At 38.5% G+C, this 27871-nt stretch overlaps 1 protein-coding gene across 8 annotated transcripts in view; it reads right to left on the bottom strand.

The window, feature by feature from the left end:
• VSTM2A (V-set and transmembrane domain containing 2A) overlaps positions 1–27871 on the bottom strand; it is a 76511-nt gene that overhangs the window by 30471 nt on the left and 18169 nt on the right. For 5 of the 8 annotated variants that reach the window (XM_080380021.1, XM_080380015.1, XM_080380017.1 and 2 more), the window contains exon 1: positions 1–27871. This exon is cut by the window's right edge and continues 18169 nt beyond it. In XM_080380021.1, the coding sequence (XP_080236147.1) occupies positions 1–79 (79 nt within the window). In that variant the 5' untranslated portion in view covers positions 80–27871. The other 3 variants (XM_080380016.1, XM_080380019.1, XM_080380020.1) reach the window with 3 other exon arrangements.

Below are 27871 nucleotides of genomic sequence, written 5' to 3' on the forward strand. Positions count from 1 at the left end.
CTTGGGTAGAAAGTCCTTGTTGAATATACATAGCTGTAAAGAAAATTATTCCAACATAAGCTAGAAAGATCCCCATCATTCCAAGACAAGAAAGAAGTCACATCAGGGTAACAAAACCAAAGGTGCCCTCAAAAAAGGAAGAATTGGTATGTAACTCTAAATATATGAACAGGAAGAGATTTTAAACTGTTACAAAAAAGGCTCTATATTGTAGCCCTAGCTGCGACACTGGCAGCATTCTGCTACTCAGTGGAGTCTTTTTCTTTGGGAAGAGCGAGCATTGCAATACAGTGTGGTTCAGATGAGCTGTCTCAGGCGCTGTGTTGCTTGAAGTCCAGTTTCAGACTAAAAAAAAAAAAAAAAAAAAAAACAAACCAAAAAAAAAAACCCACCACGTTGAAAAGTGGGTATCAGCTGCCTTCTGTGCCTTTTTTCAGCTACCTGGCAGCTTCGTCCAACGTCAGCTCTTGCTGCTCAGGATGGCGTGATGACTGCGCTCCCCACACACTGATTCAGCTTGGGAAGAGGGGAGTGGGAGAAAGAAGCCGGGGGGGGGGGGGGGGGGGGGGGGGGGGGAAGGGGGGGGAGAGAAGTCTACTGTGCTTGCATTGCTTCAACTTTTCCCCTTAATGGCTGCGATAATGCCTTTAACCCTTTCCTCTCCCTCCCTGTTCCTTACACCTCTCTACCTGTTCTGACTTCTACTGGCTGTGATGTTGGGTAAAGCGGAGTGCTTTTTTTGACTCTTTTTTTTTTTTTTTTTTCCTTCCCCCCCCCCCCTTGTGTACAGTTTGTGATTGTAGAGAGAGCAGGGAGCTTTTATTGTACTGATGTAATCTTCGGTCTTACATCCCAAAACACTCAGTGGCTAAGAGGGCAATGCAGTGGTTTGATTTTTGGTGAGTTAAGCTGTTTCTGTTTTCTCCTTTTTCTCTCCCTCTTACAGGGTCTGAGGGGAAAATAGTTGCTCAGTAATCCTATTGCAGTCATTATTGCCTGCTCCAAATAACTATGCTTCTAGCATCTTACAGTAAAATGTTGCTCATTTTGTCTTCAAAGAGATAAAGAAGATGATACTTGAGTGTGCTTAGGATACATGTAATTGTATAGATTTATATGGACAAATATTTAGTTAGGAAAAAATGGATTTTGATATCCTACAGATTATTCACAGTAATATATTTGTGTACACCACAGAAGATGTTTACAGCATATTAAAGAATGCTTCCTCTTGCAGTGAATGTTTCCTTCTCTCTTCTCTGTTTTCTGCCTATGTACATTAATAATGTTTAGACAAGAGACTAACCTTGACTGTATTAGGTGTTCAAAACACCCTGAAAAACATCTGCACTGAGGGAACTTCTCTGACTAAAATCATCGTACTGCTTGTACTAAGAAGCCATCTAGAAAGTGCTTGTTGCACTAAGCAAACACCAAATACCTTCACAAGGCTGAAACAAAGACTAAATAGAATCTGAAAAAAACACCTGATAATCACTCAGACTGCTAAATAGCTGAACTTAACTGCTAACCAGAGACTAAAAAAAAGATATAAGCCGTACCAAAATAAAGGCAATTTTATCCTCATGGGCAGTATGTTTTTTGGTTGGATGAAGACCTGGACAGGTTCTGTCATTCTTGGTAACGGGAGTGCAGTAGTTCCACAATGGTACAAGATGCAACATTCACCTTACTGCACCATTCAAATTATTACATGCATACAAGGCACTTTACGTACCTGCAGAGATCTCTCACACAGAACTATCACCATTTGACTGGAGATCAATCCTTTTGTCTACATTTTAGCTTGTATTTGCTTTATAATTGCATGAGTTCCCATCTTTATTTATGAAAATAAGGGAGGCATTTACTTATGGTAATGGTCTATTCCACTAATATCATATCTTTACCATAGCAGTAATTCTGAGTAAAAAATGAGTACAATAAATCAAATATAATTTAAATTATTAAAATGATCCACCAAATAGGAAAATATTTATGTTGCCTGAAAGATTTTCTATTATCACAGAGTTTTAATTACTTTAAAGGAGGTCATCATGGATATATTGAAAAATAAGGAAAACCTGCAATGCAAAAGAAAAGCACAAGTCTTTAAAGGTGGTGGACCTACATTATCTGAAGTAGTCAAGGACTGTAAAGTGATTCAGTGATTAGACACATACTGTAGGGATCTTTACAGGTTCAGATGGTGAAAGTTTCAATAGTTTCTATAAAAGAAATCAGATCCTTTTCAGATGGGCAGCCAAAATCCTGTCACTCCTGAAAATGAAGGCTGATTATAGGATTCACTTCAAACCCATGTACGTCATCAGTAATCAGCTGAAATTACAAATTAGAGACATATTATCAGCAGTCAAGTTAAATGTAAATTAGACAGGAGGAAAAAGAATCGAAGCAACATCACCTGGTTTAGAAGGAAAGCAGAAAACAAAAATAGATCACTTTTTTTCTTTTTCTGCTTATTCCAGTTCAACGCATTTGATAGGTACATTTAATTTTATCAGTTTGCAATTTAGGAACAAGAATAATTTTCCCAAATACCTTGTAGTCAATGGAACTAATGAAATATTAAATTACTGTCACAGAGAGGTGCAAAATAATATAGCTGGTTATTAAAATATCAGTACAGAAGATGTATTTATTAGGAAATGTATTTAATTGAAAAAATCCTAAAACTTGGTTTGATGTTTATTATTTTTAGTTTGTTCATGCTGCAACAAACCATATGATTCTGTCAAATATTGCAAACAGAAAACAGAAATAATCCACCTTATGCTACCAATGTTAAATTTCACTCTGATGGATGTGGCTTCTCCACAGTCAACCATGCTGCATGAATCTAGGCAGTGAATGTGTCTAGTTACTTTGTGTGAAATCTCTGCCTTTTGTTCTGAGAGTTTTCAGGTAACCTAACTTACGTGAGAAGGATCAGTTGTGCTTTATAGCATGAGTGATATAGTTTATATGAGGAATTACTGCCTCTTTTTCCCCCTTTCAATGATTCTAACACTGGACACTCTCCCAGGTCGTAGCCAGAATGTCCATGCACAGTGGTATGACTTTTCAAGCATGCCAAAGAAATGTAATAATGGAAAACCCATTTATGCTGCCATGGAGCTGAACTGTGTAATTTATCACGTGTCTTTTACTGCTTCAGTACATGTTCCAGATCAAGTGTTCCTTCAAAACTATAAATGGCCATGCAAGTTCACCACTCTGTCCAGCTTATAGACCCCGGGTCTATGCATCTGCTTTAACTGTCAAGGGAAAAAGCAGCTATGGAGGTTATGATTTGAAGCTCTATAAAAGTTAGAAATGAAAGCTATTGTACTGCCAGTTGGAGTGCTTTGGTCCCACAAAAGAGTATGGGCTGTCTTACCCTGAAGGAAGCTGGTCAGCTGATGAATTATCTCTGCATGAGACGATGAGTGAGTGTTGCTATCCAACAAGCTCAGTTAAAAATGAAAATGAAAAAAGTTAATTTTTTATATTCTGTTTGATATATTGGGGTTTTTTATATTTTCGGATCTCTTTTTCATCATTATTGTTATTTCAAAAATTGTTTATTATTTCAAGTGAAATTTTGCATTTCTGATGAAATTTCTGGCTTATTAGATTTAAGAAGGAGGTTGGTTTTCTTTACTGAGGGCTGCTGTTTGCCTTTAACACAAGTGCTTATATGAGCCTCTTCTGGCATATAACTGTTGCCTCTTTGCAATGTATCGCTATATCTTTTCTGTAAGTAATTAAAATTTATAGGAAGTCTATGAAAAATCTTGATTTGTAATGGGGAAAACCAATCAACCAACCAACCAACCAGACACATTTCAGTGTTATGATTCTTGCAAGTTTAGCAGAGCTAATAACAGCGTAACTCAATAGTAATTATTTTGGTAGTAATTATGCAAAAATTTGTGGTGGTAAACTTTCAAACCTGAGAGTATCAGTGGGACTTCTTACATAATTACATATTTACTCAGTTTAAGGAGGTAACACATGAACAGAATTACCAATATCCAGAACAGCGAGAGCTTTGGCTATGCTAGGAGAATTTGTAATCTTCAAAGAACAAAGAAAAGTTAAACAAATCTGTATGTTTTAAGCATTTCTGGGAAAATAATTTCTCATATCTGTGTATGATGTTACCATGGTTGCCTGAAATGGTAATACAACTAACAACTACTTCACAATGAAAGTAACACCCTAACCTTAACCATGACAGAAAATGAAGGTATGACCTTTTAAAACTAGTAGCATTTAAGACACTTACCAGTCTGAAGAATACTTGCCAAATGATGCATTTTGTTACCTCAGTGAAATTGCTTGTTCTGATTACTGTTCTGCATAAACACAAACCATACACTCCACACTTGTAGTTTGTAAATGTGTAAGTTTGTGAAACTAAGCATCTGGGCTGTGATATTTCAATGTTAGTTATGTCTTTCAGGGTTTCAGGTAGTGGTTAGGTTTGGAGTTTCCTCCACTTTTATTCAAATGTAAATCAACTATCCAGGAAAACAACAGTGGAAGGGGTGGGGATTATAATAAAGATAAGAAATAAGTACTGTTTTACCTTTTAGAACTTCTATTTGAAGTACCCTCACACTCTTGCTCTTTGGATCAAGGACATTATGTTTTGTAGAAATACCATTTGTGTTTGGGCATTGTACCTTTGTTAATCTTGTGAAAATTCTGCACATTTGGCCATATTTAAAGGTCTGAAAAAATGTGGGTTGCACTTTCTTAGTAACAGCTTATATCTGTTAGAAGCCTGTGTTCGTTCACCATGCCTAAATTCCTCAGTCCTGAATGCTAAGTGCAGACTTCTTCACAGAGTGAAGAGACATGCAAAGGAACTAGCTGCAGAACCCCCACCCACCCACCCCCACCCCACCCCACCCCACCCCCCGCCCTGTAATTTAAATCTGAAGAAACAGGAGAAAGGCAAAAGAAAGATGTGACAAGCAGCTGAAGCACCAAGGAAAGGGTTGAAAGTTAGAAAATGTCATAATGAAGTCTATCCATTATCTTAATCCATTCCTTTCATTCGCATGCAGTTATAAGCAAGCTCTACTTCAGGTGAATCCCTCTTATTTTTAACCTGGGCTCATACTTCACAAAAATTGTCCTAGTCTAAGAATGGCTTCCTGCTCAGGCCCAGCAAGTAAAGGATGCCGTTGTATGTGGTACCTCTCCTTATTTCTTGCAAGTATTGGAAGAGAAAGGATGCCTTCCCCTCAGGGCAGCTAACTTCTGGCTTGGAGAAGCAGAATCTGTCTTTGACTGCCAGAGTTTCTGAGTGATGCTGCACAGTCCCTTACATCAGATGTTTCATAGATGGTCAGTAATGGCCAGCTGCTCATTTCTGAATGCCTGCCTTAAGATCCTGAAGGCTGAGATGAAGAAGCACTGAGAAGTCACAGTTGCAATTAAAGTGAATGGATGCTGTGCTTGAAGGTACAAATTATTACAAAATGTGACAAAAAAGCATGCCCTGAGTCCTGGTAGCATGGCATTGACTGTTGTCTGTGTGCCTCTGCTACATGTCTGTAAAGTGTGATATATTATCCTGTCACTTTGGGGAGGTTTTGTTAAGATAAATTAACCTTCATGAAGCTCACAGAGCTTTGCATGATAAGCACCATAGGGAAGCCCATAAGGAAATGAATAATTCTGTCTTCAGCTCAGGGTTTGAGTGGTGTGCATGGGTGAAGCCTAGGGACAAATACTGAACAATAAAAATAACGAAAATATCAAAGACCTGCTTACTACTTGAACTTCATTCTTCATGTACTCTGAAGATGTTTCATACTCTGAAGAGTACATGAGGTGGGGGGAGGCTTTAGAAAAGAAATCCCTGTCATGATGTGTTTAAAGACTGCATGATGTTGCAAATGAAGGTAGGCAAGGTTAATTCTTGCTTTACTGTCTCTTGAGTACTTGACTTTGTAACTTTAACAATACTTTTTCAGGGCAGCTTTTTACACATGGTGAACCTTTTAAAGCTCTCTCTCTACCATTGTGTCTCTCTACCATTAGGTATCTGGGAGAAAAACTCACACAATCTTAAAATGGGACTTGGGGTATTAATCCAAATGCCTTTTTCCTGGTTTTCTCTTTGTTTGCATTAGGAAAAAAAAAAAAGGGGGGAGGGGGGCGGGGGAGATGAAAAAAAAGGCTGTTTTAAGCACAGTCTGTACCCCGGGTTTATGTAAAACATGTGACGCTCAACATTCTATGCAGAAAGCCTTGATGGTGTATTACTCTTCTTATGAACCTCCTCCTTTTTTGTCCTTTTTCTTTTCTTTTTTTCCAGTTGGATCATACTCATAACAGTGTAGAAGTATTTTTACAGTAAGATAACACATATTTCTGACTTAAGTGAGTTTTGAAAAACTTCAGTTCTTAAATTGCTTAGGATCATACAGTCAGAGTTTTTTAGCAAAACAAAAATGTAAGATACAGAAATTCTTTTTAGGATTTTATACTGTTTGAACTATGGATATTGACTGCAGTTTTTCTAAATTCAAGCTTCACTGAAATAATTTCAGTGTGGTTTCCCCCCCTTTTTTTTTTTTTTTTTTTTTTGCATCTTTGCATCTTTGAGGCCATTGATCCTAAATATAGTAATAGTTGATGGGGTTTCTTGCAAGAAAGGCACACTGGAGAGCAGGACAGTGGCCAAGCTGTTTTGTCCATGTTCCTCAGTCCACAGTCAGTCAGGGGTGTGCTCACCAGGTTCCAAAAAATGAGGAGTGCTGGAGACAGCTAGCAGGCTGGTCAGGAAAAAGACTTCATTTGTTTCTTTGAACCATGCTAAGGCAAATCACACTCTGTCCATGAAAGAATTAATGTGGCTGTGGCTGTTGTGTTGGGGTTTTTTTGTGGAGGTAGCCCCAAAATTTACAATTTACCTGATTTCTTAAGAACTGTCAGTCTGATGATGGAAAAAAGTATTCTCATAGTACCCAAAGAGCATACTTAGTTTTCTTAATAAAATAACAAAGGAATATTTCCTACAGAATGTGTCTTTTTCAGTTCTTTAGTTTCTCTTTTTTCCCTGCCTTCACTGTCATGGGCACATTGGGTGCAACTGCACACTTAAATAGCAGCAAAGAAAGGAGAAGAGGTGTTATGTGGATTTTGGTTTCATTTGGCTTTTTTTTTTTTTTTTAAGTTTGGAGTTTTAAAATGAATGATGAAGGTACAGAGTAGCCTTAGGGAAAACCTGTTTTCTTGCAAGACAAGTTCCTTATTTAGCACTTGAAAATACTTCTTTTGTTGCATAGTAGGTGTTATCTGTTCATTTGTTTTTGAAAAAAAAAAAAACAACCCTACTTATAAAAAAAATCTTTATGAACAGCACTGCTCTATGGTAATTTTTGTTAACTTGTAATCTCTAATTGTCAGTTAAGCCTTATGTGCACAGGTTGTACAAATTTACCTGTTTTTACAGGCTTTTATGAATGTCTACCTAACACAGAAGCTGCATTTCATAAAAATCCCAGGCCATATCAAAATCCAGTTATGCAGTTGGTGTCTATATTAAGCTTTCTATGGATTTCTGGTTTGTGTTTTTAATCTATGCTATATCTAGCCCTCTTGTGGACAGTTCTTTAGGGAAGGAGACTGTGAAGAACAGCTGAGAATAGGGACAGTTTGCAATCTTTCCCAAAAAACTGGAAACTGGGACAGGCACTGCAACTCACAGACAAACCAGACTGGAAAGTACCATTTGATCATTGCCTATATGTAGTTAGCCAGGACAAGATGACGGGACATTATATGTGATTATTCATCCAGAAAAGCATGAAGCACTTACAAAACTCTTCATCCGCAGAATTTAATTCCTTTCAGCTTTTCCCCAAGTTCCTTTATGCTCGTTTTTAATTGATATTAAAAACAACAAAGAAAAGCATCCTTCACCATACCATGCATTGAAGTACACCTAGCTTGAAAAGGGAGAGCTCTTTGATTTCATAAACTGCAACCTTTCATTATGCTGCTGATAAGAGTAAATATAAGAATTTCAAAATAGAGCAGGCTGTTTGTGTCAACAATTGATATTATGTATCCCTTTGAGGTAAGCCAGTGACAATGCAAGATGCCTACTATAATACCCTTTCAAAATACTGGAAAGCTTCATAGAGGAGATGTTTGAAAACACCTAGAGAGTTTCAGCTATTTGCGTACCAAATTATACATTTTTCAGTAAATAAATTCTCTTTCATAATTTTATTTATTTATAAGGTATTTCTTTTGTTCTAATTTCTATGTAGTTCAGTGAAACAGCTGCCATAGCAGTGTCAGCCTATGAAAGGAACTATTTTCTTGGGATTGTAAAAGCAAGAGTGTCAGTATTTGTCTTTGGGAATTATTTTACCACATTGACCCAACTATGAGACAGTAGCTTTTAAGTAGGCTTGATAACTGTAAGGCTATCTTTGCAATGCACTACCAAGAAGCCAAGGGGGACTGGAAGCTTTGGAGATGATTGCAAAATAGGGAAGTTTTGGTTACAAAGCTATCTGGTAAACAGAACGCCATCAAAGTCTAGTTTTCATCTGAGCTTTGTTAAAAAGAAATTATCCACTCATCAACATACCTTAGAAACAATCTGGGTTTTCTTCTCAGCATTTTTAACGTTTTATTAAGCCTTCCTTATCAGTGAATGAGTAACAATACATTCCACTGCTTTTGCATGCATCCCAGTTCTATAAAGGAAATTATATCCTTGGAATGAAGTGTGAGTAAGGAAGACATAATTTGCCCCATAGTACCCATCATGGTACAATAAATCCATCGTACTATGTAACATGCATGGAAAGGCAGTCCATAACCCAGAGGGAAATGCCTTTTTCAGTAATTATTTATCAGATATTCACTTTCTACAACATTCAAAGTGGGATTTTAAATGGCAAAACAAGCTTGCAATGTTGGTTGTTTGAACCTACTTAGGGACACAGTTTAGTGGTGGACTTGGCGGTGCTAGGTTAATGGTTCTATTTGATGATCTTCAAAGTCTTTTCCAACCTAAAAGGTTCTATGATTCTACTTTAAACGGACATATTTTTTAGCAAGTAAAGAAACTTCTGGTTGGCTAAGTACAAGTATTTATCGTCTTCTGTACAGGAAAAGCCTTAAGGACTATTCATGATTCTGCGTTTTGTCAACACAATTATTAATTAGAAGCTTAAAGACAGAAGTGGATCCATGCTGAAGTGTGAATATGCCTGTGATTAAATGTTAGGATTTGTTGATTGGAAATGATTGATAGGTTGCTTTGTTTTTCAGGGTGATTTATTAGTAAGATTTAATTTGAGCATGTTGGGTGGGGATTTTTGGTTTTGGTTGTTGGTTTTTTCAGGACTATAATTTGAAATATTGTTATACAAAACAAGCCATAAAATAAAGCAAAGTGAACTTATTCAGCTAAACTATTAAAAGAGCTTCCTGTGTCAGGAACACTCCTAGTATATCCTCATTTTCAGCTTGACAGAAAGCTGATTTAAATCAATGGGAGTCTTTTATTTAACTTCAATGGCCTAGGATTCACAGTTTCTGTGGTTGATAAAGAATAGTGTTGACTGTATAAAAATCCCATCTGTCTCACTCAGTTGGACATTCCTAATGTGTTTCTCAGAATCAAACTCTTTTAAATTAATCTCGGGAAAAAAAGCATTTTTATCTAAAAATGGCATTTCTGTGTTGGCTAGTTAATCTGCTAATGTTTGACACTTGTGAGGTCAGAAGGTCCAGTGTTTTTGGACTAAAATGAAAAAAACCCCGAAACTTACAGGGTATACAAGGCTTGATCAGAACTCCCTTCCAATTGAACCAGAGCAAAATCTTCAGTATCTTTTTAGTCACTGCCTGGTTTTCTTCACTTATTCGTAAGCATTCCTGTTTTTTTAGGTTAACACAGTATTAGGTGTCCAAGAAATAGCATTTGTAGACAAGTAGTTTTTCCAGTGTTTTTTTTTCCTCACATTGATTAATAGCTTGTGATCTTGACAGGGTAAGAAAAAAATGACCTAAAATAAAACTTCTGAATCTCTGCAGTTGCATTTGCTTTTTATGTTCTCTTCATTCCGTTTGTTTGTTGTTTTTTTTTTTTTTTTTTGGGTTTTTTTTTTAATTTCGTCCTGAGTATGGGGGAAATTTGGATACAGGAAATACAAAATGCTGCACACCAACCTTAACACTGTAGGGCAAGCATGAATGTAAGTGCCCTTCTTTGAAACACTCGTAAAAGATAGAATTCAGAAGCCAAGAGGGGGGACCTGTGAGAGAAGACTGAATTCAGACATAGCATGCTGCGTAACCAAACAAAAGAGCGTTGCCTTCCATTGCTTAATATTCCTAGCAGTAAGGTGGTGCCACTTAGGATGTTGAAAAGTAACACATGGTGGGGCATATAATTAAGTGAAGCCTGAAGAATAATTATGCAAGTACAGATCAACATAATGAGGAACCAGCGTTGGGTTTTTTTTTAATATCATATTTTGACATTAAGTACAAAATTGAAATGTGACGCTAATGCTTCTGTTGGAAATGGAAGGAACCTGCAGATAGAAGCATTTCAAAGAAAAAGGCTATTTTTACCATCTGTGGTATAGTACCATTCCATGTTTTATTTAAGTAAAATAAAGTTTTATTTATTAAGGGATTGATATAGTTTCAGAAGGACAATATGACAATTTCCATTGACCTAAATGGAAACTGGCTCTGTCCTTCTGCTGAAATATTTATATTTTTCTCTGTAGTCATACAAATAAAATGTCACAATTACTCTGAAAACTGAAATGCATACCAGTTAAAGCCAAGTTTCTGGGCTGTTCAGAAGAAGATACTGTAAACTGAGAATTTCAGCATGAGCCTGTTCATGAGGGACAGCTCTAGGGTTGCCACAACAGCAGCTTTTTGCTGCCACTGCAGAAAATTACAAAAGACTTTAATTAATGCAGCATTTGGAAGAGTGAAAAGATGTCTGTCCAAGATAATTCTCTAATTCTGGGACCTAGCTTGACTGACAGTGAGTTTTTCTCTGGCTATGTGAGGTGTATTTTAAAAGGAGAACCAGAAGGTATTTGAACTTCATCCTTGTTGCTGCCATTGCACTCTAGGTACAGGACAAAAATAACATCTCAAGTCATACTTCACTGGTGCTAGCTGGATCTTTAGCACTGTTGTAAATAGGGGAGCAATTCAGCTGCTTCTACTAAAGGTGTCTACTGCTATTATTAGTTTCCCTAGACTAGCCCAGGTGCTGGCATAGGGTTGGCAGATGTACAACAGAACTTAGGGTGATCCTACACCTGTTTGGGTGTGGAGCTACAGATGAGTAAGGATATCCTAAGGTGTCATTTAGGCACTAGGTGCTTAGGCATCCAACACCCTCATAAGATCTCCATACTTTTCTCTATTCTTCCACAAAATGACAGTCCAAAAGACATTAATATTCATCTATACTCATATAATCACTTAATGGGATGAAAAATCATCAGATGGAATATGGATATAGAAATCTGAAAAACTGGAAGAAAACCTGATGGAAAAAAAAATGTTTTCTGAGAACTGTTGGTTCTCTCCTTAAATCCGTGATATTAAGCTTTAGAAGCAGAGGAAAGTTTTGTGGAAATTATTCTTCTGGTACTGACATCAAGAGATTCTGCCTTTTGCCTCTCTTATTGGTTGTGTGGTTTTGTTTTTTTTTTTTTAATTATTTTCCTCAGGAAGATTTTGGTAAGGTTTTGGTAGAAATATTTAATCTTTTTAAACTATAAAAGTTTCAATTCTTGGTGTCAGGAGAGATGTCAAGTCATTGTTGTTTCACCCTGAAGTAGTATGCTGCACTCCTAATAGTCCAATTCTATGATTTCAGATCAGTATTCTCTAAATAGTTTAAGAAATAATTCTGAGTCTGAGAAGAAGCTAGGACTTTGATTTCACATCTCTGTATAAGCTTCTCCAGCATTTGGATACTCCCATCTATGGAAGGGATTTGTATTTAATTGCTTTCAGTGATGTCTGCTGGAGGTAAATATTGTCGGTGCTGGCTGGTTTGTATTATTACAAAGTAATTCTAAGAAATCCCAAATTATCAGTATAGCACTTAAAAGAAAAAGAAATAAATGTCTTTTGCATCTACATACAGGACACACCCATTTGATTGAAGATAATTTAAAATATCACTTAAAAGTTAATTTAAAATTTTGCTTGGAATACCAACACAGAGATAAGGTGACCAGAGCACAAAATCACTTAGATCTCTACAAGTAAAAATGTATGTCACTTACTGTAGTAAAGAAGCTGGCTGACCCTGCTGTTCATGTCTGACAACCTGACCCATAAAATTAGGAAGAAGCTACCTGCCAAGAATGCTCAATGTACATTGCCTGCCACATCTTTACAGCTGGAACAGGAGATGCCTGAAAGTGTGGTTGTTTTTTTTTTAGTTTCTTTCTTTCCTTTTCTTTTTTTCCCCCTGCCTCCTTAATAGCAAGGGAAAAGTCTACCTTCTCTTGAATCTGAAGTAGGACGGTGAGTCATTCTAGTTCTTTCTACTGTTAAGTTGGAGGCATTGAGGAGAGCACTGTTCTGTACTATAAAACCAAAGGGAGCATTTCAGGTGTAATTCTCTCCATTGCTGTGTAAGTACTGCGATGGCAGTTACTGTATAATGCACAGCACTGCTACACAGGTTGACCCCTGGGGAGCATTTAGTAAATTGTAACAGTCTGTGAAAGCTCAAAGAAAGACGGACTTTGCTCTGGAAACACTGGTCTGATTCCTGCAAGTATCTCAAAGAGCGATAAGGAAACTAAAAGTTGCCCAACAGCAACAACATTTCTTGCACTTAGTGCAAGAAGATGGCTCCATTCTTGGCCTTGAAAAGCACAAAGTGATGCTTGCAGAGCAATGTTTTCCCCCAGCAGCCCACAGGAGGGGTGTGGGGGCAGAGATCAGGGGGGCTTTCACACCCTCCCTAGTGGGGGCTTTTCTGAAATCATACAGAACTCTATGTCTGCCACTATCCCAAAGCACACGCTGGCTCCACTCGTTAGTTGTGTGGCTTTCTCCATTCCAAAAAGAGTAAAGCTAAACTAAATTAATTAAAATCAACTGACAACAAAGAAAATAGAGGACCAGCCTTCCCCTGGTATGACACCTTCATACCTTGATCTGAAATGTCCATGGAGTGTTGGTAAACACCACCCCACAGCACGAAATTCTTCCCCTCAGTGAGCTACCTAAGGTGTCAAAATGCAGTTTTATAAACTTCTGACTAAAAACTAGAGTTCAGCCTGCTGGTTAAATCCCATCAGGCAATGCATTCGGAGGAGCTCAGCTATGATCCTTGTTCTGGCATTGACTTTCTCTGCTTCATTGGCAACGCTGCATATAATTAGAAATCCTTTATCGGAGTTTAAGTTAAGGATGATAACTGCTTCTAAAAAGCTCAGTAATTCACAGATGAAAGCTGAGATATTGGTCCTAAGTTACACTTGTCAGTGGCCACTTGCTAAAACTGCCTGCTTGCTGTAGCACAGCATCATTACTTCATGTGCCCAGTTCCTCTGAGGGTGATATTGTAACGGCAGGGCCTGGGCGAGCTTTCCTGGTGTGGTACTGCCCTTCCTGGAAGTGCATATATCAGAGCAACAACATGAAAAGACTGTAAGTCAAATCCTCAGCCCTGGTGGCTTCGGTGAGTTGCTCCAGTTTGTATCTTGTAGAGTCTTAGCATTAAAAATGCACAAAGACAGGCAATTATCAGCAGGATTTTAAAAATATTTTTATCAGGGCTTTTTCTATTCCATACTTTGGAAGGATAATGAACAGGAAAATAGATTCCCCCCTAAAAGTAAAGCCAACCTATTAAGTATGCCTTGGTTAGTATTCTCTTTGAAGCTGGGGTGCAGGTGTGACTTTTTCTCCAGCTGCTTTTCCATAGTTAGTTATAAAAATCTGTCAAGGCTTTTCACAAAGCAAATGCTTTGAAAATGTGGATTTTTTTACTTATTTTTATTTATTTATTCTTAGAGCAACAGCCATGTAAGACCTCTTTAAAGGTAAACAGCAGGAGCAAGCCAAGGCAGCAAATGTAGCACACCAAGTCTTTTCTTATTACTTCTTTCCCTCCTTCCCCCTCTGCCCCCCTCCGCACTGCAAATAAAGGACTGAGGAAAGGAATAAAAGGCTTACACAGCAACATGTGCATCCCTGCCTTTAGTTAGTCACACTTTCCTAGCTTAAGGTGGTATGCATTATTGAAGAGTGTCCAGCGCTTTCAAGTAAATATGTGTCACTCAAATAAATAACTACCTACTATACTCCTCTGTACTCCTGGGCAGGGTTTCTAACAATCCACATGCAGCCCAGTTTTCATTTTTCATTCTTACTTTCATTGTTCAGGAAAACAAATTTTTTTAGCAAGTGTCTCAGATTTACAGGGGTCAATCAAGATGAAGTAAAAAATCATGTTAATTGTTGAATCAACACAGTGGCATTGTGACAGACCAATATGCAAACGTGGCTGCCTGCCTTCAGCCATCTAAGCCCATGCTCAGGCTAAGGATCCCTGCGGCAACTGGTACTGTGAGATTTTTGGTGCCTAACCTCAGGTGTCCAGCTTAAAATATTGGCTTCATGTTGCATAAAAGTATAGTTAGTTATTATCTAGGAGTTAATTAACCAGTATAAATTAATTTAGGAAGATCTTCCTTTTATTGCAACCTGACACAACGAATCTGCAACAATATTCAGTAAATTACAACTTGAGCAATTTCCCATTAACTGCATAATTTCTCTCATACATTCTGCTTCCTCAAGTTGTCCCACTAAATATTTTACTGCTTATAAGTTAAGATAATTATAATGGGCTGAACAGTGTCTGAGATTTAAAAAGAAAGCTTTTGGAGGTGATGTATAGTTGCTCCTTCTTTTTATGACTACCTGATAAAGGTCAGTCATAATTCCCTTGAACTGTGGTTCATTTAACTGATATCTGCCTGTATGGTTTTGGTGTATGGCTACTAGTCTGATCTACTGGCAAGATTTAATTGTTCCAGTGTTATGTAGTAAAACCTTTCTAATCATATGAGCTGGAAATTCCTAAGCCATTTGGAGTTTGATATTTTAGCAATCCCCATAGACTTCAGCAAGGAATTTAAGGTGAAATGCTCAACATTTTGCCATATGGTGAAAAGGCATCTGGTATATCTACAGAGGAGATTTAAAAAAACAAAAACCAAACAAACAAAAAACCACAAAGAAAAACAACCCCCAAAAAACCCCAAAACCATTTAACATTTTCGTTTTCTTTCAGAGAAATGAAATTTTTGTGTGTGCATAAGTATATCTATACATGGGGAGAAAGCAGGCAGGGCTATTTCTGCTGGGCATTCAGGTATAATGACCAATACCAGTGAAGCTTCCTCTATACCATCTTCTTCTGTGTGGGCAATACCCCTTGACTATATGTGAACACTCTGTGTTCATGAGAGCTAAGAACTGTGAAAGTCATTATTCAAGAATTATTTCTGTATAGAGTGTATGCCAGAGAAACTGCTACCTGCAATGGGGCATGGACATGAGTTGGGGCGCCAGAAGGGTCTAAGAATTCAAAAAGCTTGCGTGACATATTCACTGTTTTGGGTGACACACAACAAATATCTTGATTTGTACATTTGGGTTAAAGCACTCATCCTTTGATGTGTGGGATTCAGGATAATTGCTCTTCTGATCCCAAGAATTTCAAATGCATAGTCCCACCTGGCAAAGAGAGTGTTCCAGACAGGACAGTAGGCTATGTTGGACAAATATATTTGTTGCAGTTCTCAATTGTAAAACTTTTTGCTGCAAGATACTGTGCAGCGAAGGAAAAAAAAAAAAGTTCAGAAATAAATTAACTTTATTTCATGAATGCCCATTGGTGACTGTTAAATTCACTAGACCGGATTACACTTCTGGTTTAAAAAAGAAAAAAAAATCAAAAAAGAAGGTGTGGATAGGGGAAATCTTAAGCTTCTTGTTGCTGCAAGGCAGAAAGTGATGTCAGTCCGTATTTCATCTGTTTCTTATACTCTTTCTTTAAGCAACTTCTACTAACCGTTGTCAGACATGATGCTGAGTGACCTTTGGTCTGTTCCAGCTTAGCTCCCATTATGTTCTTAACGACACATCTCTGCACTCTTTTATACCCCAAGACAAGGTTTGTCTCAGAGTGGGTGGACTGGGCTGTGGAAATGAGTGCCTTGGAGCATGAGGGAAGCTGCTTCTTCAGCCCCCCCTGCCTCCCTCTTACAGAGGCTGGAACTTGTACCACACATGAGGCAAGGCTACTAGGGTTGCCGCACGGTGAGGTCATTGAAAAGCTGGTTTCTATTTCTGTCCCTGACACTGCCACAGAATTTTTGCCGAATGATAGGCAAGCTGCTTAAAACACATTTTTCAGAGTGCTGACTAATGACCTTTCCCATTTCTCTAAGACCTGCCTTTGATATACCTGGTAATAAGAGCTCCCCAAGTGGGAAGGCAGCTGGTGCTGATGGACTAGTGGGGAGGCTGCAGCCCCTGGGAGCTGTGATTCGAGCAGGGTGGAGCAGGCAGCGTGCTCAAGTCTGAGTCATCCCAGGCAGTGGAGTCCAAAATCAGTGATTCTTAATCTTGGTGCTTTAGCTACCCAGTGTAAAATGAAGATAACATCACAGTCATACTTTATAGGCAGTTGTAAAATAAAGGCATTGCTGTTCATGAAATATAGTCATGGGCACCACAGAGAAGTCTAAACAAACGGCTTCAAAGAGGAGTTTGAATAAGACAGTGCAAACAAGACCTAAGGCCACACTTTACAAAAAAGAAGATAAGAAAGATTTTGAACACCTCATTATTTTTGTGAATGTAATCCACCTTTGTACTGAGCAAGGTGGGGGTCATGTGTAAGCATCTGATGAAGTAGTAAAAACCCAAGACTGAATTAACGTTGCAGAGGTGACATTTTCTGCACATCTATCATTTGCTTTTATTTTCCAGCACCAAGAGTGTATTTTGGGATTGCATAGGTGTGCAATGTGCAAACAAGCTAATATGAAAATGAGGTTAACTGTGCTCATAAAACTCTCAATAACTTCAGAAAAATTCAGTGACCTTATTTATTTATTTTTTCCTTGCTGATTCTATCCAAAGATGAGGTAATTTGTAATTTGAGGGCCACACTGCTATAGCTGAATCTAGGAACAACAAATGATATGGTGGCCACCGGAGGTGGTAGGACCCCAGAGTTACATAGTGTCACCAGCCATCTGTCAAAGATTATTGAGGAGGGCACTCCATTTGTCTCAGTGCCACCATCAAAGTCAACGGAACGTTCTCCTGATATTTTCTATAGATTACCTGATGTTTTCTACATAAACACTTCTGTAGCCTCACAATATATATATATAAAGAGAAGTTAGGATACCTGTATGAAAATAATAATGCCTTTTCATCCAGAGAGGGTACAATACAAAACTGGAACCTTTAGGCAGATGAATCTGAAATATGGAAAGAGACCTCAGTGAGAAAAGTGTGATATAGCTTGTACACAGGATTTAGGACAAATTTCCCAGGTGTGTCAACTTACTGGGCAGGATTTTTTCAAAATTGAATTGTGCAAACACTATTCATGGTTTTTTTTTTTTTTTTTTCCTGTCTAGCACATATTGGAACATAGATTCTGTATTGCCCTAAAATAGCCAGTTAGGAGAGTAAGATATAGTCTTTATATTTTGAAAGCTGGCTTTTAAAACTTTTACTGGACTTTTGGTCTAGTGTGAGTTATCAAGTTTCCAAATAAACCACTGAAGTTCCATCATGTATCACACTGTGCATTGCCTATCTTTAAACTGGAGTAGCAAAGTTCATTCCCTACTAAAAGGACAAGGAAAAGAAGGAATCAAAATCATTGAATAGCTGTCAGCCACATATTTCTTCTGTTCATTTTGAAATATTGTTCAATGTGAAAACATATAGTTCCATCTAAATTTTGTGGATGATTTTAGCCTTTGCTTCTGTGGTTTTTTTTTTTTAATCTTCATGCTTTCTATGTACTGTTCCCTGTAAAACCTCCCTAATATTTTAAAACAGAAATGAACAATCCTTTTTTTTTTTTTTTTTTTTTTACCCTTTGGGAGAAACAGATTAATTCTTTGGTGGGTAAAGGGGTAGGGGATGTTGGATTTACATGTGTGAAGAATTGACGGAAGAAAGCTCAGCTGAAAGAAATGAATTTTGTATTTAGTGCTGAAAGCAATAAAGGGTCATTTCTCAGTTAAGCACCTGTGAAAATTCTGTGTCCTATATTCACAAACCTCCTCTTGCAGCACAGCAAACTTATTGATTCTAGTGAGAAGACATTATTGCTGGGATCTTGCTGTCACAGTGTGAGAGCTGATGTCTGGCAGTTATATCTGATCCCATGGAGGCCTCCAAAGACCAGCAGATTGGCCTTAAACTGGAAACAGCCTGAATTCCAGATGCTGGAATTACATCTTCACAGAATCAGTACAAGGCAAATTAACTGCTACTGACTAAGGATAAGGAGAGATTTTTTCCTAAGGATTGTTTTCAGCTGTCTATAACTTGTTTTGTGTGCTCTATTTTTCTTCTGAGCTTTAAATTTGACATATAAATTCTTAAGACAGAAACTCATGCTTTAGGTACTGAGCAAGTGTATTTCTTTTCTGACTAAATAGAAAGAAAGAAAAATCATTGCCTTATGTAGATTTCTTACCCAATCTCATTTCATAACACAAGTAGTGATACTGGTTAGAAACAATGAAGCTGGAAGGACAGAGTCCTCTGGTGTCAGTTGTGGATTGCATCACAAAATTTGCTGCACTTTTTCACATTAGGGAGAATTTAAAAGCAGACTATATATACATATCTTGAGGGGTTTTCTACAGTGAGCTAGTGGTTTGCCGTGATTCTAAATAATGAGGTGCATTAAGGCTCTTTAAAGGCACAGAGCTATAAAGTTTGGGTTTTTCTTTCAAAAAGGACAACAGCAGTAGTGAATCCAAGTACATTGAGGTTCTGGATTTGAAGAAACTACAGAAGTATGTATGAAGACTTGCATTGCACAGACAGTGAGAACAGTCTCAGAAATAGTTGCAGGTGACATACACAGCATCCGTATATTTTATTTCCCTTTAGCAGGCTATAGTATTAACCATGCAGGAATGACCAGGGAACACCAGTAGACAGTCCTGATTCCAATAAAAGTGTCTGTATTAGGGCAATGTGATTTTGCTTGATACAGATTCTAAAAAGGAATTGAAGATTACAGGTAGTTAAGTAAGCAGGTAGATGGTTATTTAAATTACCTGTGCTACTGACTTAAAAAAAACCAAAACAAGTCTTCAGAAACTCATGTCATTAAGTACACTGGAAAAGTGTCAGTCCTCTTGATAAAAATGGTATACTTAAGAAACTTCACACATATATATTCATAATGGTGTGGATACTTCAGAAAAAGACTGTTGAAGTGATGGAGAGTAACATTGGTGCAAAATCATACCATTCATTTTAGGCTATTTTAAATATCTATCTTGAAATCTCACATGCTCAAAACACACACATTCCCTATTTCTCAGAGATACCTACCTTTTTTCAATGACTGACAGAGGATTTGAGCTCCTCACTTTTGGTCTCCTGAATGACACCAACATTCAATACCAAAAAAAATGGGATAAATATTCTCTTTTGTCTTGTAATGATTCCTTGAGTGCTTTTTTTGTTTGTTTGTTTGTTTGTTTGTTTGTGTGTGTGTGTGTGAGTCAAAAAATGATTTTTTTAACTGCCTATTGTGCAAATTCAACTAGGAATCTTCTTTTCCTCTCTGTTACATCATCGTCAGTAATAAATATTCTGCAGCTGGAATTCATCTGACAGGTTTGCTGGTGATATATGAGCCAGAGTGAAATCCTGTGCAATCTTTCAGAGCTGTCTGGGTTTTGCAGTGCTAGCAGTACAAAACGTTTGTTTTAGTCAGTAAAGTAAGCAGATATACATCAAGTGCATATGGGGGTTAGATCAGTTGGGTAAGAATATGGTATTTTTCATAATCATTTTTCAAGTTGTAACTGCACTTTAAAGCTTTAAATGTGGTGACACAGCTAGTTTGACAGCATCACCACTTTAAGCCTTTTAACATCACTGCAGGATACATTAACAAACCCAGCTTTGCCATAAAGGAGAGGATCACTTTCAAACCCTGAAGTAATAAAGTAAGTGCTCCAACCAACACTGTCAGCAGCTAACCACCCACCCTCTGCCTGGGGTAAGCATTTCTAGCCACTGAACTTCAATCCACCTTCTCCTTAATTAAGAAAGAAATACATGACAAAAAAGGGACAGTTTTAGATACTAATGGTGCTTTTGACATTAGAATATAAATTTGACATTATAACCATGTGATATACAGAAAAAGAAAACAGACATTCTGGAATTTCAGAAGAATGCCATGGTTCAGCATGTTTTGTCATAACACTAGTATGTAACATGACATGCTTTAATTAAATTTTCTTAGCCTTAGACTTTCCAGATTTGTTTTTCAGAGTGAAGAGTAGACATTTGTTCCTGCCTGGCATAAGCAGATGTTCCCGTGTGTACTTATGTGTAGTAGTTTTGTTAGTATCAATTTCTAAGAAAAAACGAGCCTTATATGCATTTATAACTTAATTATGTTCTGAATGTAATAATTCACTGAGAAACATAATTCCAGTCAATATATTTTAAAGAATTCATCAAGAGCTCAAGCCCTTTAGGTGTCTGTCCACTAAACATCCAGCTCATACTTGTCTATGGATGACAGTGTAGGATTCTCATAGAACAATTAACTTTGCAGCAATGCATTTTCGTAATAAAAATTTGTTTGTTAGCAAAGTAGCGTGAATTTTATTTCAGAGGGGACTGAAACTTTGCGTATGCTTAAAATCACAGGATCTGCTTACAGGGTGCCAAGAATATATCCATTGGAATCAGTCCTGTTACTAGAACTAATGCACTGCTGGTGAAATAAGACCTGGGCATATGGTGATTATGCAGAGATGTAGTGAAGAATCACAGAGTATACTACTTTTATGCTGCCATTGCTTAAACCCTGCTCAGTTCTGAAAACAGCAATAATGCTCACCCATTTAGGTCAATATATCTGAGGAAAAGTGCAATACTAACCAAAGTCTTTGTAGCCTCTTACAATGGAACTAGTGGCTCTTCATAGGCACCAATGAATTAGCTAATTTCTGTCCTGAAATCTGAGGCACCTGGGCTGTATTGCAGGTTCTCACACCTTCATTTTTTTTCTTTCTTTTTTTTTCTCCCCCCCCCCCCCCTCCTCCACCCAAATTAGTCTTCATTTTAGTTTGCTAAGCCCACCTATTACCTCCAAGGAGGATCATGCTGTGCTGTAGGTTCTTGTTCTCTTGGCAGACTTCAACCTACCAGATGTCCACTGGAAATACAACACAATGGAGAGGAAACAGTCTGGGAGGTTTCTGCAGTGTGTGGAAGACAACTGCCTGACACAGCTGGTCAGTAAGCCAGCCAGGGGAGATGCCCTGCTGGACCTGCTGTTTACAGAGGAGAACTAGTGGGTGATGTGGTGGTTGGAGGCCATCTTGGGCTTGGTGATCATGAGATGATAGTTTTTGATTCTCAGAAAAGTAAGGAAGGGAGTCATCAGAACCACTACCTCAGACTCTGGAGGGCCGGCTTTGGCCTGTTTCAGAGCCTGGTTGACAGAGTCCTTTGGGAGATAGTTCTGAAGGGCCTGCAGGAGCAGGCAAGTTGATGGGGAAGAAGACGGCCTCACTGAACGGAGAGCTGTGGCTGGAACTCAGGGGAAAAAGGGGAGTTCACCACCTTGGAAAGAAGGGGCAGGCAGCTCTGGGGTAATATAAGGATGTTGCAAGGTTATGCAGGGCAAAGATTAGAGAGGTGAAAGCCCACACAGAACTCAGGCTGGCCACTGCCCTAAAAGATAACCAAAATGTTTTTACAGATACATTAGAAACAAAAGGAGAGCCAAGGATAATAATCTTTTATTGGATGCAGGGGGGAACATCGCCACAAGGGATGAGGAAAAGGCTGAGTGACTTAATGCCTTCTTTGCCTTAGTCTTTAGTACTAAGACCAGTTACCTTCCGGGTATTCATCCCCCTGACCTGGAAGACAGGGATGAGAAGGAGCAGAATGAAGTCTCCACAATTCACGAGGAAAGGGTTAGTGACCTGCTGTTCCACTTAGACATGCACAAGTCTATGGGACTGGATGGGATCCACTTGAGGGTACTGAGGGAGTTGGCAGAGGAGCTTGCCAAACCACTCTCCATCATTTATCAACAGTCCTGGCTAACTCAAGAGGTCCCATTTGACTGGAGGTTAGACAATGTGACACCCATCTACAGGAAAGGCAGGAAGGAGGATCCAGGGAACTACAGGCCTGTCAGACTGACCTCTGTGCCAGGGAAGGTTACAGAGCAGATCATCCTGAGCACCATCATGCAGCATGTGCAAGACAACCAGGGGATCAGGCCCAGCCAGCATGGGTTGGGTTTATGAGAGGCAGGTCCTGCTTCACAAACCTGATCCCCTTCAACGACAAGAAGACCCACCTAGTGGATGAGGGAAAGGCTGTGGATGTTGTCTACCCGGACCTTAGTGAAGCCTTTGATGCTGTTTCCCACAGCATTCTCCTGGAGAAACTGGCTGCTCATGGCTTGGACGTTTGTAATTCTACACTAGGTAAGAAGCTGGCTGACTGGCTGAGCTGAACGAGTGGTAGTGAATCGTTACATGCAGCTGGCAGCCAGTCACAAGTGGTGTTCCCCAGGGCTCAGTGTTGGGGCCAGTCCTGTCTAATATCTTTATCAATTATCTGGACAAGGGGATTGAGCACACCCTCAGTACGTTTGCAGACAACACCAAACTGAGCAGGGGTTTTGATCTCCTTGAGGGCAGAAAGGCTCTGCAGAGGGGTCTGGAAAGGTTGGACTGATGGGCCAAGGCCAACTGTATGAGGTTCAACAAGGAGAAATGCCAGGTCCTGCACGTGGGTCACAATGACCCCACAAAAGTGCTTCAAGCTTGAGGAAGAGTGTCTGGAAAGCTGCCTGGTGGAAAAGGACCTGGGGGTGTTGGTTGATGACTGGCTGAACATGAGCCAGCAGTGTGCCCAAAGTGGCCAAGGCAGCCAACAGCACCCTGGCTTGTATCAGAAACAGTGTGGCCAGCAGGACAAGGGCAGTGGTTGCCCCCCTGCACTCGGCACTGGTGAGGCTGCTCCTCGAATATTGTGTGCAGCTTTGGGCCCCTCACTTCAGGAGGGATGTAGAGGTATTGAAATGTTTCCACAGAACAACAAAACTGGTGAAGGGTCTGGAGCACAAGCCTTATGAGGGGTGGCTGAGAGAACTGGGGTGGTTTAGCCTGGAGGAGACCTGAGGCAGATCTTATTGAAAGGAAGTTGTAGGCAGGTGGGTGTCAGTCTCTTCTTTCAGATAATAAGTGATAGGACAAAAAGAAATGGTCTCAAGTTATACCAGGGGATGTTTACATCAGATATTAGGAAAAATGTCTTCACTGAGTGGGTGGTCAAGCATTGGAACAGGTTGCCCAGGGAAGTGGTGGTTGTTTCACTGTCCCTGAGTTGTTTAAAAAATGTGTAGGTGCAGTGCTTAGGGGCATGGTTTAGTGAGGGACTTGGCAGTCCTGGATTAACAGTTGGACTTGATGATCTCAAAAGTATTTTCCATCCTAAATGTTTCTATGATTCTAATTATGTTTCTCCAGCATATTCTGGACGGCTGGTCTACCCAGGAATGGTATTTCACAATCTGTATTCTGCTTCCCATCCTTCATTAGGAAAACTATATTACTTATATATTTATATACATGTTTATATATATAAAAATTCTAATCTAACTTTCTTTCTTTATATGAGCCCAGTAATGTTTTGTTCTACCCCTAGTCTTCATGAGTGGAAAGTACCAGCGTTCTGTATCTACCCCTTAATTTTTTTCCATCCTGTCTAATATAAACCCAGCTTTTTCATCAGTGACCGTTTAGATTGTTGATCTGTCCTTGTGGTCTTCTTATTCAAGCACAGCTCTTCTATTTGTTCTTGGAAAGCTACACTTTATAACTCTACAAACAGGCGCTTTTTTCTTTTTCTTTTTTTCCCTAACATGGCCTTAATATTGGACAAGAAAATTCTTTGAAATGACCTCTTTATAACTGAATTTTGGTCTTACTTTAAAACAATTTATAATCTTATGGTGCAGCAAATACAACGTTGCCACTGCTAGTAACAGACCACAGACTGTGCATTAAGCTCTCAGCACACGCTTCAGTGCGGGCTGGGCTGTATTTGGACTTCCCTTGGCCTCTGGAGTTGTGGTTTAGCTTGTACAACTAAAACCAATTATCTAATGACAGGGGACTGTTACCTCCTATATTTAAGCTTTTGTACAGTTCTAAGGTGTATATATATTTTAAACACATACAAGCATACATACTTTATATACATACATATATATAAATAGATATTTAACTAAAAGGTTGCAATAGTTATTCTGTGTAAATGAGCTATTCATGATCCCAGAATAAAATGCTGCAAAGAGAAGTATGGGCATGAGCTGGCAAGAGAGGCACAGGAGTGTACGGGAGATCCAGGGCTGTAATAGGTACAGTTAGGATAATTATTAATTGAAGAAAGGTAACCTTGGGAACCAGCTAAAGTGACTTCAGGGACAACTAAGGAAATACAGTGAACAAGTCTCCAATACCATATATAGCAAAATTAGATGTAAAGTGGAGTTGTAGACCACTGAAGAAAGAACATAGTGTAGAGCACGTTAGTAAACACATAAAGACTACCTCAAGTGGACCCTATAATGAGGAAGAAGAAATCATCAGTGTCAGTGTCATACTCCTCCAAGCACAGGACATGGGACACTTGGCAGCTTGCCCCAGTTGAAACCATTGATGGACTGAGGAGCCAAAGGGTAGTGGAAGGGTGAGCACAATGGCAAAGAAAGGTGGGAGACACTAGAATGTTTGTGTGTCTTTTTAACTATATTTAACTTGAAGTATAAGTATTAAGATCACTGTAAGGACACTGGTAACAATTCTCTGGCTGGTCTGTTAAGATTTAATTAGACTAACTATATCACTCTTGGGTATGTTCCTTTTGCCCATAAGAAGAGTTTTTGTCTAATAAACTAGTAAAAATTAAAGCACCCTCTGTAACTTGGTGCAGCAAATTGATAATAAAATACTTTTGAGGCTAGGTATTTCCAGTTTGTAAGCAATTTAAAATTTTAATCAAAATGGTAAAATAAATATACTTCTTACCAATATTTTTGTATTAGTCTTCATTATTTAAATGAAAGCAAGCAACCCTTATTGGTTACTTAAAGCATGTTAGTGAAAGTAGGCAAAGCTTTTTGGACATGAATAACTATTTCAATCAAAGGCCTAAGCCACTTGTTCAGAAGCAGCAAGTTGAAATTTAAAGAACGAATCACTGTAATTATTCAAAATGTTTTGTGTTCATGTATATAAAGTATTTTATTTCATGATTCATTATAGATCAAGGCTGTGCCCACACTTACTAATTGCAGTGTTCTCTTGTTGGGCTTGTTTTTAAAGGATGCTGATTGCTTTAGTACATACAAGATCCAGATTAATTTATTTCTTGAAGGTAGAGCTGACAAAAATTACCAATTATCATTTTGCAAATATTTGGGATATTACACAGGTGTTTTTCACTTTGAGATTGCTGTTTCTTGTATATCTTCAGGGTTTGGAAACCTCCTTTACTCAAGTAAAAAGGTATCAGATAGGCGATGTCACCCTCAATTGAATTATTATTTTGTGTGTTTAGTGAATAGGGGACCCATAAAACTGCTTCTAAGCTCTGCTGGAAGAGGGAAAAGATAATGCCAGATTGGGTGACCAGTGCTTAATTTTCCCTTTCTTGCTGCGCATGACACTGAACACTAGAGTAGATATTTCCCTAGGAAAAGCTCACATAAGCATTACAGTTAACACTCCTACTACAGGTGCAGTGTCTAATAATTTAACTCATACTGCTTTATGAGACACACATCTGTAGGAATTAAACAACTGCAGGAAAGTTTGAAAGAAAAGGGTGTCATGAACATGGAAAAAAAGCAGCCTTGCCAGATTTACTTATAGGAATACATGATCTTGAAAGACCATGGTGGTGTATATGGCAGACAGAGGCTCACTGTGCTTTTTCTGCTGCTACACTGAGTGGAATCATTCCTCCTGATCCAAATACTGCATCAGTGTGGTTACTTGAATCCCTGCAACACAGTATTTGCTAGTTCAAAGCTATACTCTTTTTGTTGGGCTGAATGTGTGCTGAAATAAAAGCTTTTGACACCACACAAACCCAAAAGCTATGCTTTTATATATTAAACACAATGAAACTCATCTCTTTAACTTCAGAAGTCCTCAGCATAGATGTTCTATCAAAGTTACAAATTGAAGATCCCTTTATAATCACTTGAAACAGAGGATACAATTTAAATATTTGCTTTAAGAAGAATTACATCTTTGACTCCATTGATCATGGACTGATTTTTATTGACTCTAAAGGAAGCTTAAGGTGAGTAGTTCAGATATGGATCTCTGGTTGACTATTCCTATATTATTCACTTTAGCCTGTTATACTCAAAATACTGTATTGAAAAAAGAGAAACACACCTTACATGCAAAGCTAAGAATTTATTGTGTCACTGAAATATAAAAAAACCTCATCAAATAATCATTAATACAGATCTAATTAGTGCATGGAAAAAAAAAGAGAATATAAAGAAACTATTACGAGAAAAGACTTAACAGTAATAAATAAGAACAATAAATTTTAACATTTTTATATGCACACTTTCTAGTACCTACCCCTTTTCTCTGATGTTATGCACACCTACCCAGAGCCCTCTGAGTCGGGTGAGTAGTTTCAGATTAGCTGGAGGTGAAAGAGGGGATTTACAGGGGGCTGACTGTCCCAGACCCTTCACGAGTACAGTGATGTTATTGATGGGGTACCTTTCTCATTTTTGCCAGAAAAAAAGTGTGACATTGATCACAATGACACCTTCTTCCTCACTCTAGGGTCTACCTGGAGCTAATTTTATGTTTGTAACATGCTTTTCACCCTGGTCTTCCTTGGTCTGCCAGTCCATGTTGCACTCAAATTTTCTATATCTACTGTGATTTAGGTATATTGAATACTTGTTCCCCATTTTCATTATTACCCTTAAACTGGTTTACCCAGCTCTCATCAGTGCATTTCTTTATCTGCCCTTTACTGAGTTGTTTCGAGCTCTGGAGTCTTCAACATCATCCTGTCTCTTACCATCCCATGCCCGTGTTCCCCTACACTGCATCCCTTGTGCTCCAGTTCAAGGGCTCTGCTATCATACCAGTCTCTGTTTCTCTATATTGCCTCATTGCGCTACAGCTTTGGATATTCTAGTTTACACAGAATAGCTCTTTGTTATTACTATATATACTAAAAATTACAGTTACACCATAAAAAGATAAAAATTAAAATATATTAGGTATAGCCACCTGATCATTGGAGAAATTTCTGTTGTAGCTATATATGCCAAAACAAAGTTCCAGGCAGGCAGAAAAGAAATTTGGACAAAGCATGCCTGAGGGACCTCAGCCCTGAGGACTTTTAGCATCAGTGGCCTGCTCCTAGCCATGGCAGTACTGCTTCACTGGGCTACAGGGTGGCAAGTCCCTCCTAGCAATGCCCATGGTAGCAATGA

This window comes from Falco punctatus (assembly GCF_963210335.1).
Source record: "Falco punctatus genome assembly, chromosome: 3".
Classification (NCBI taxonomy): Eukaryota; Metazoa; Chordata; class Aves; order Falconiformes; family Falconidae; genus Falco; species Falco punctatus.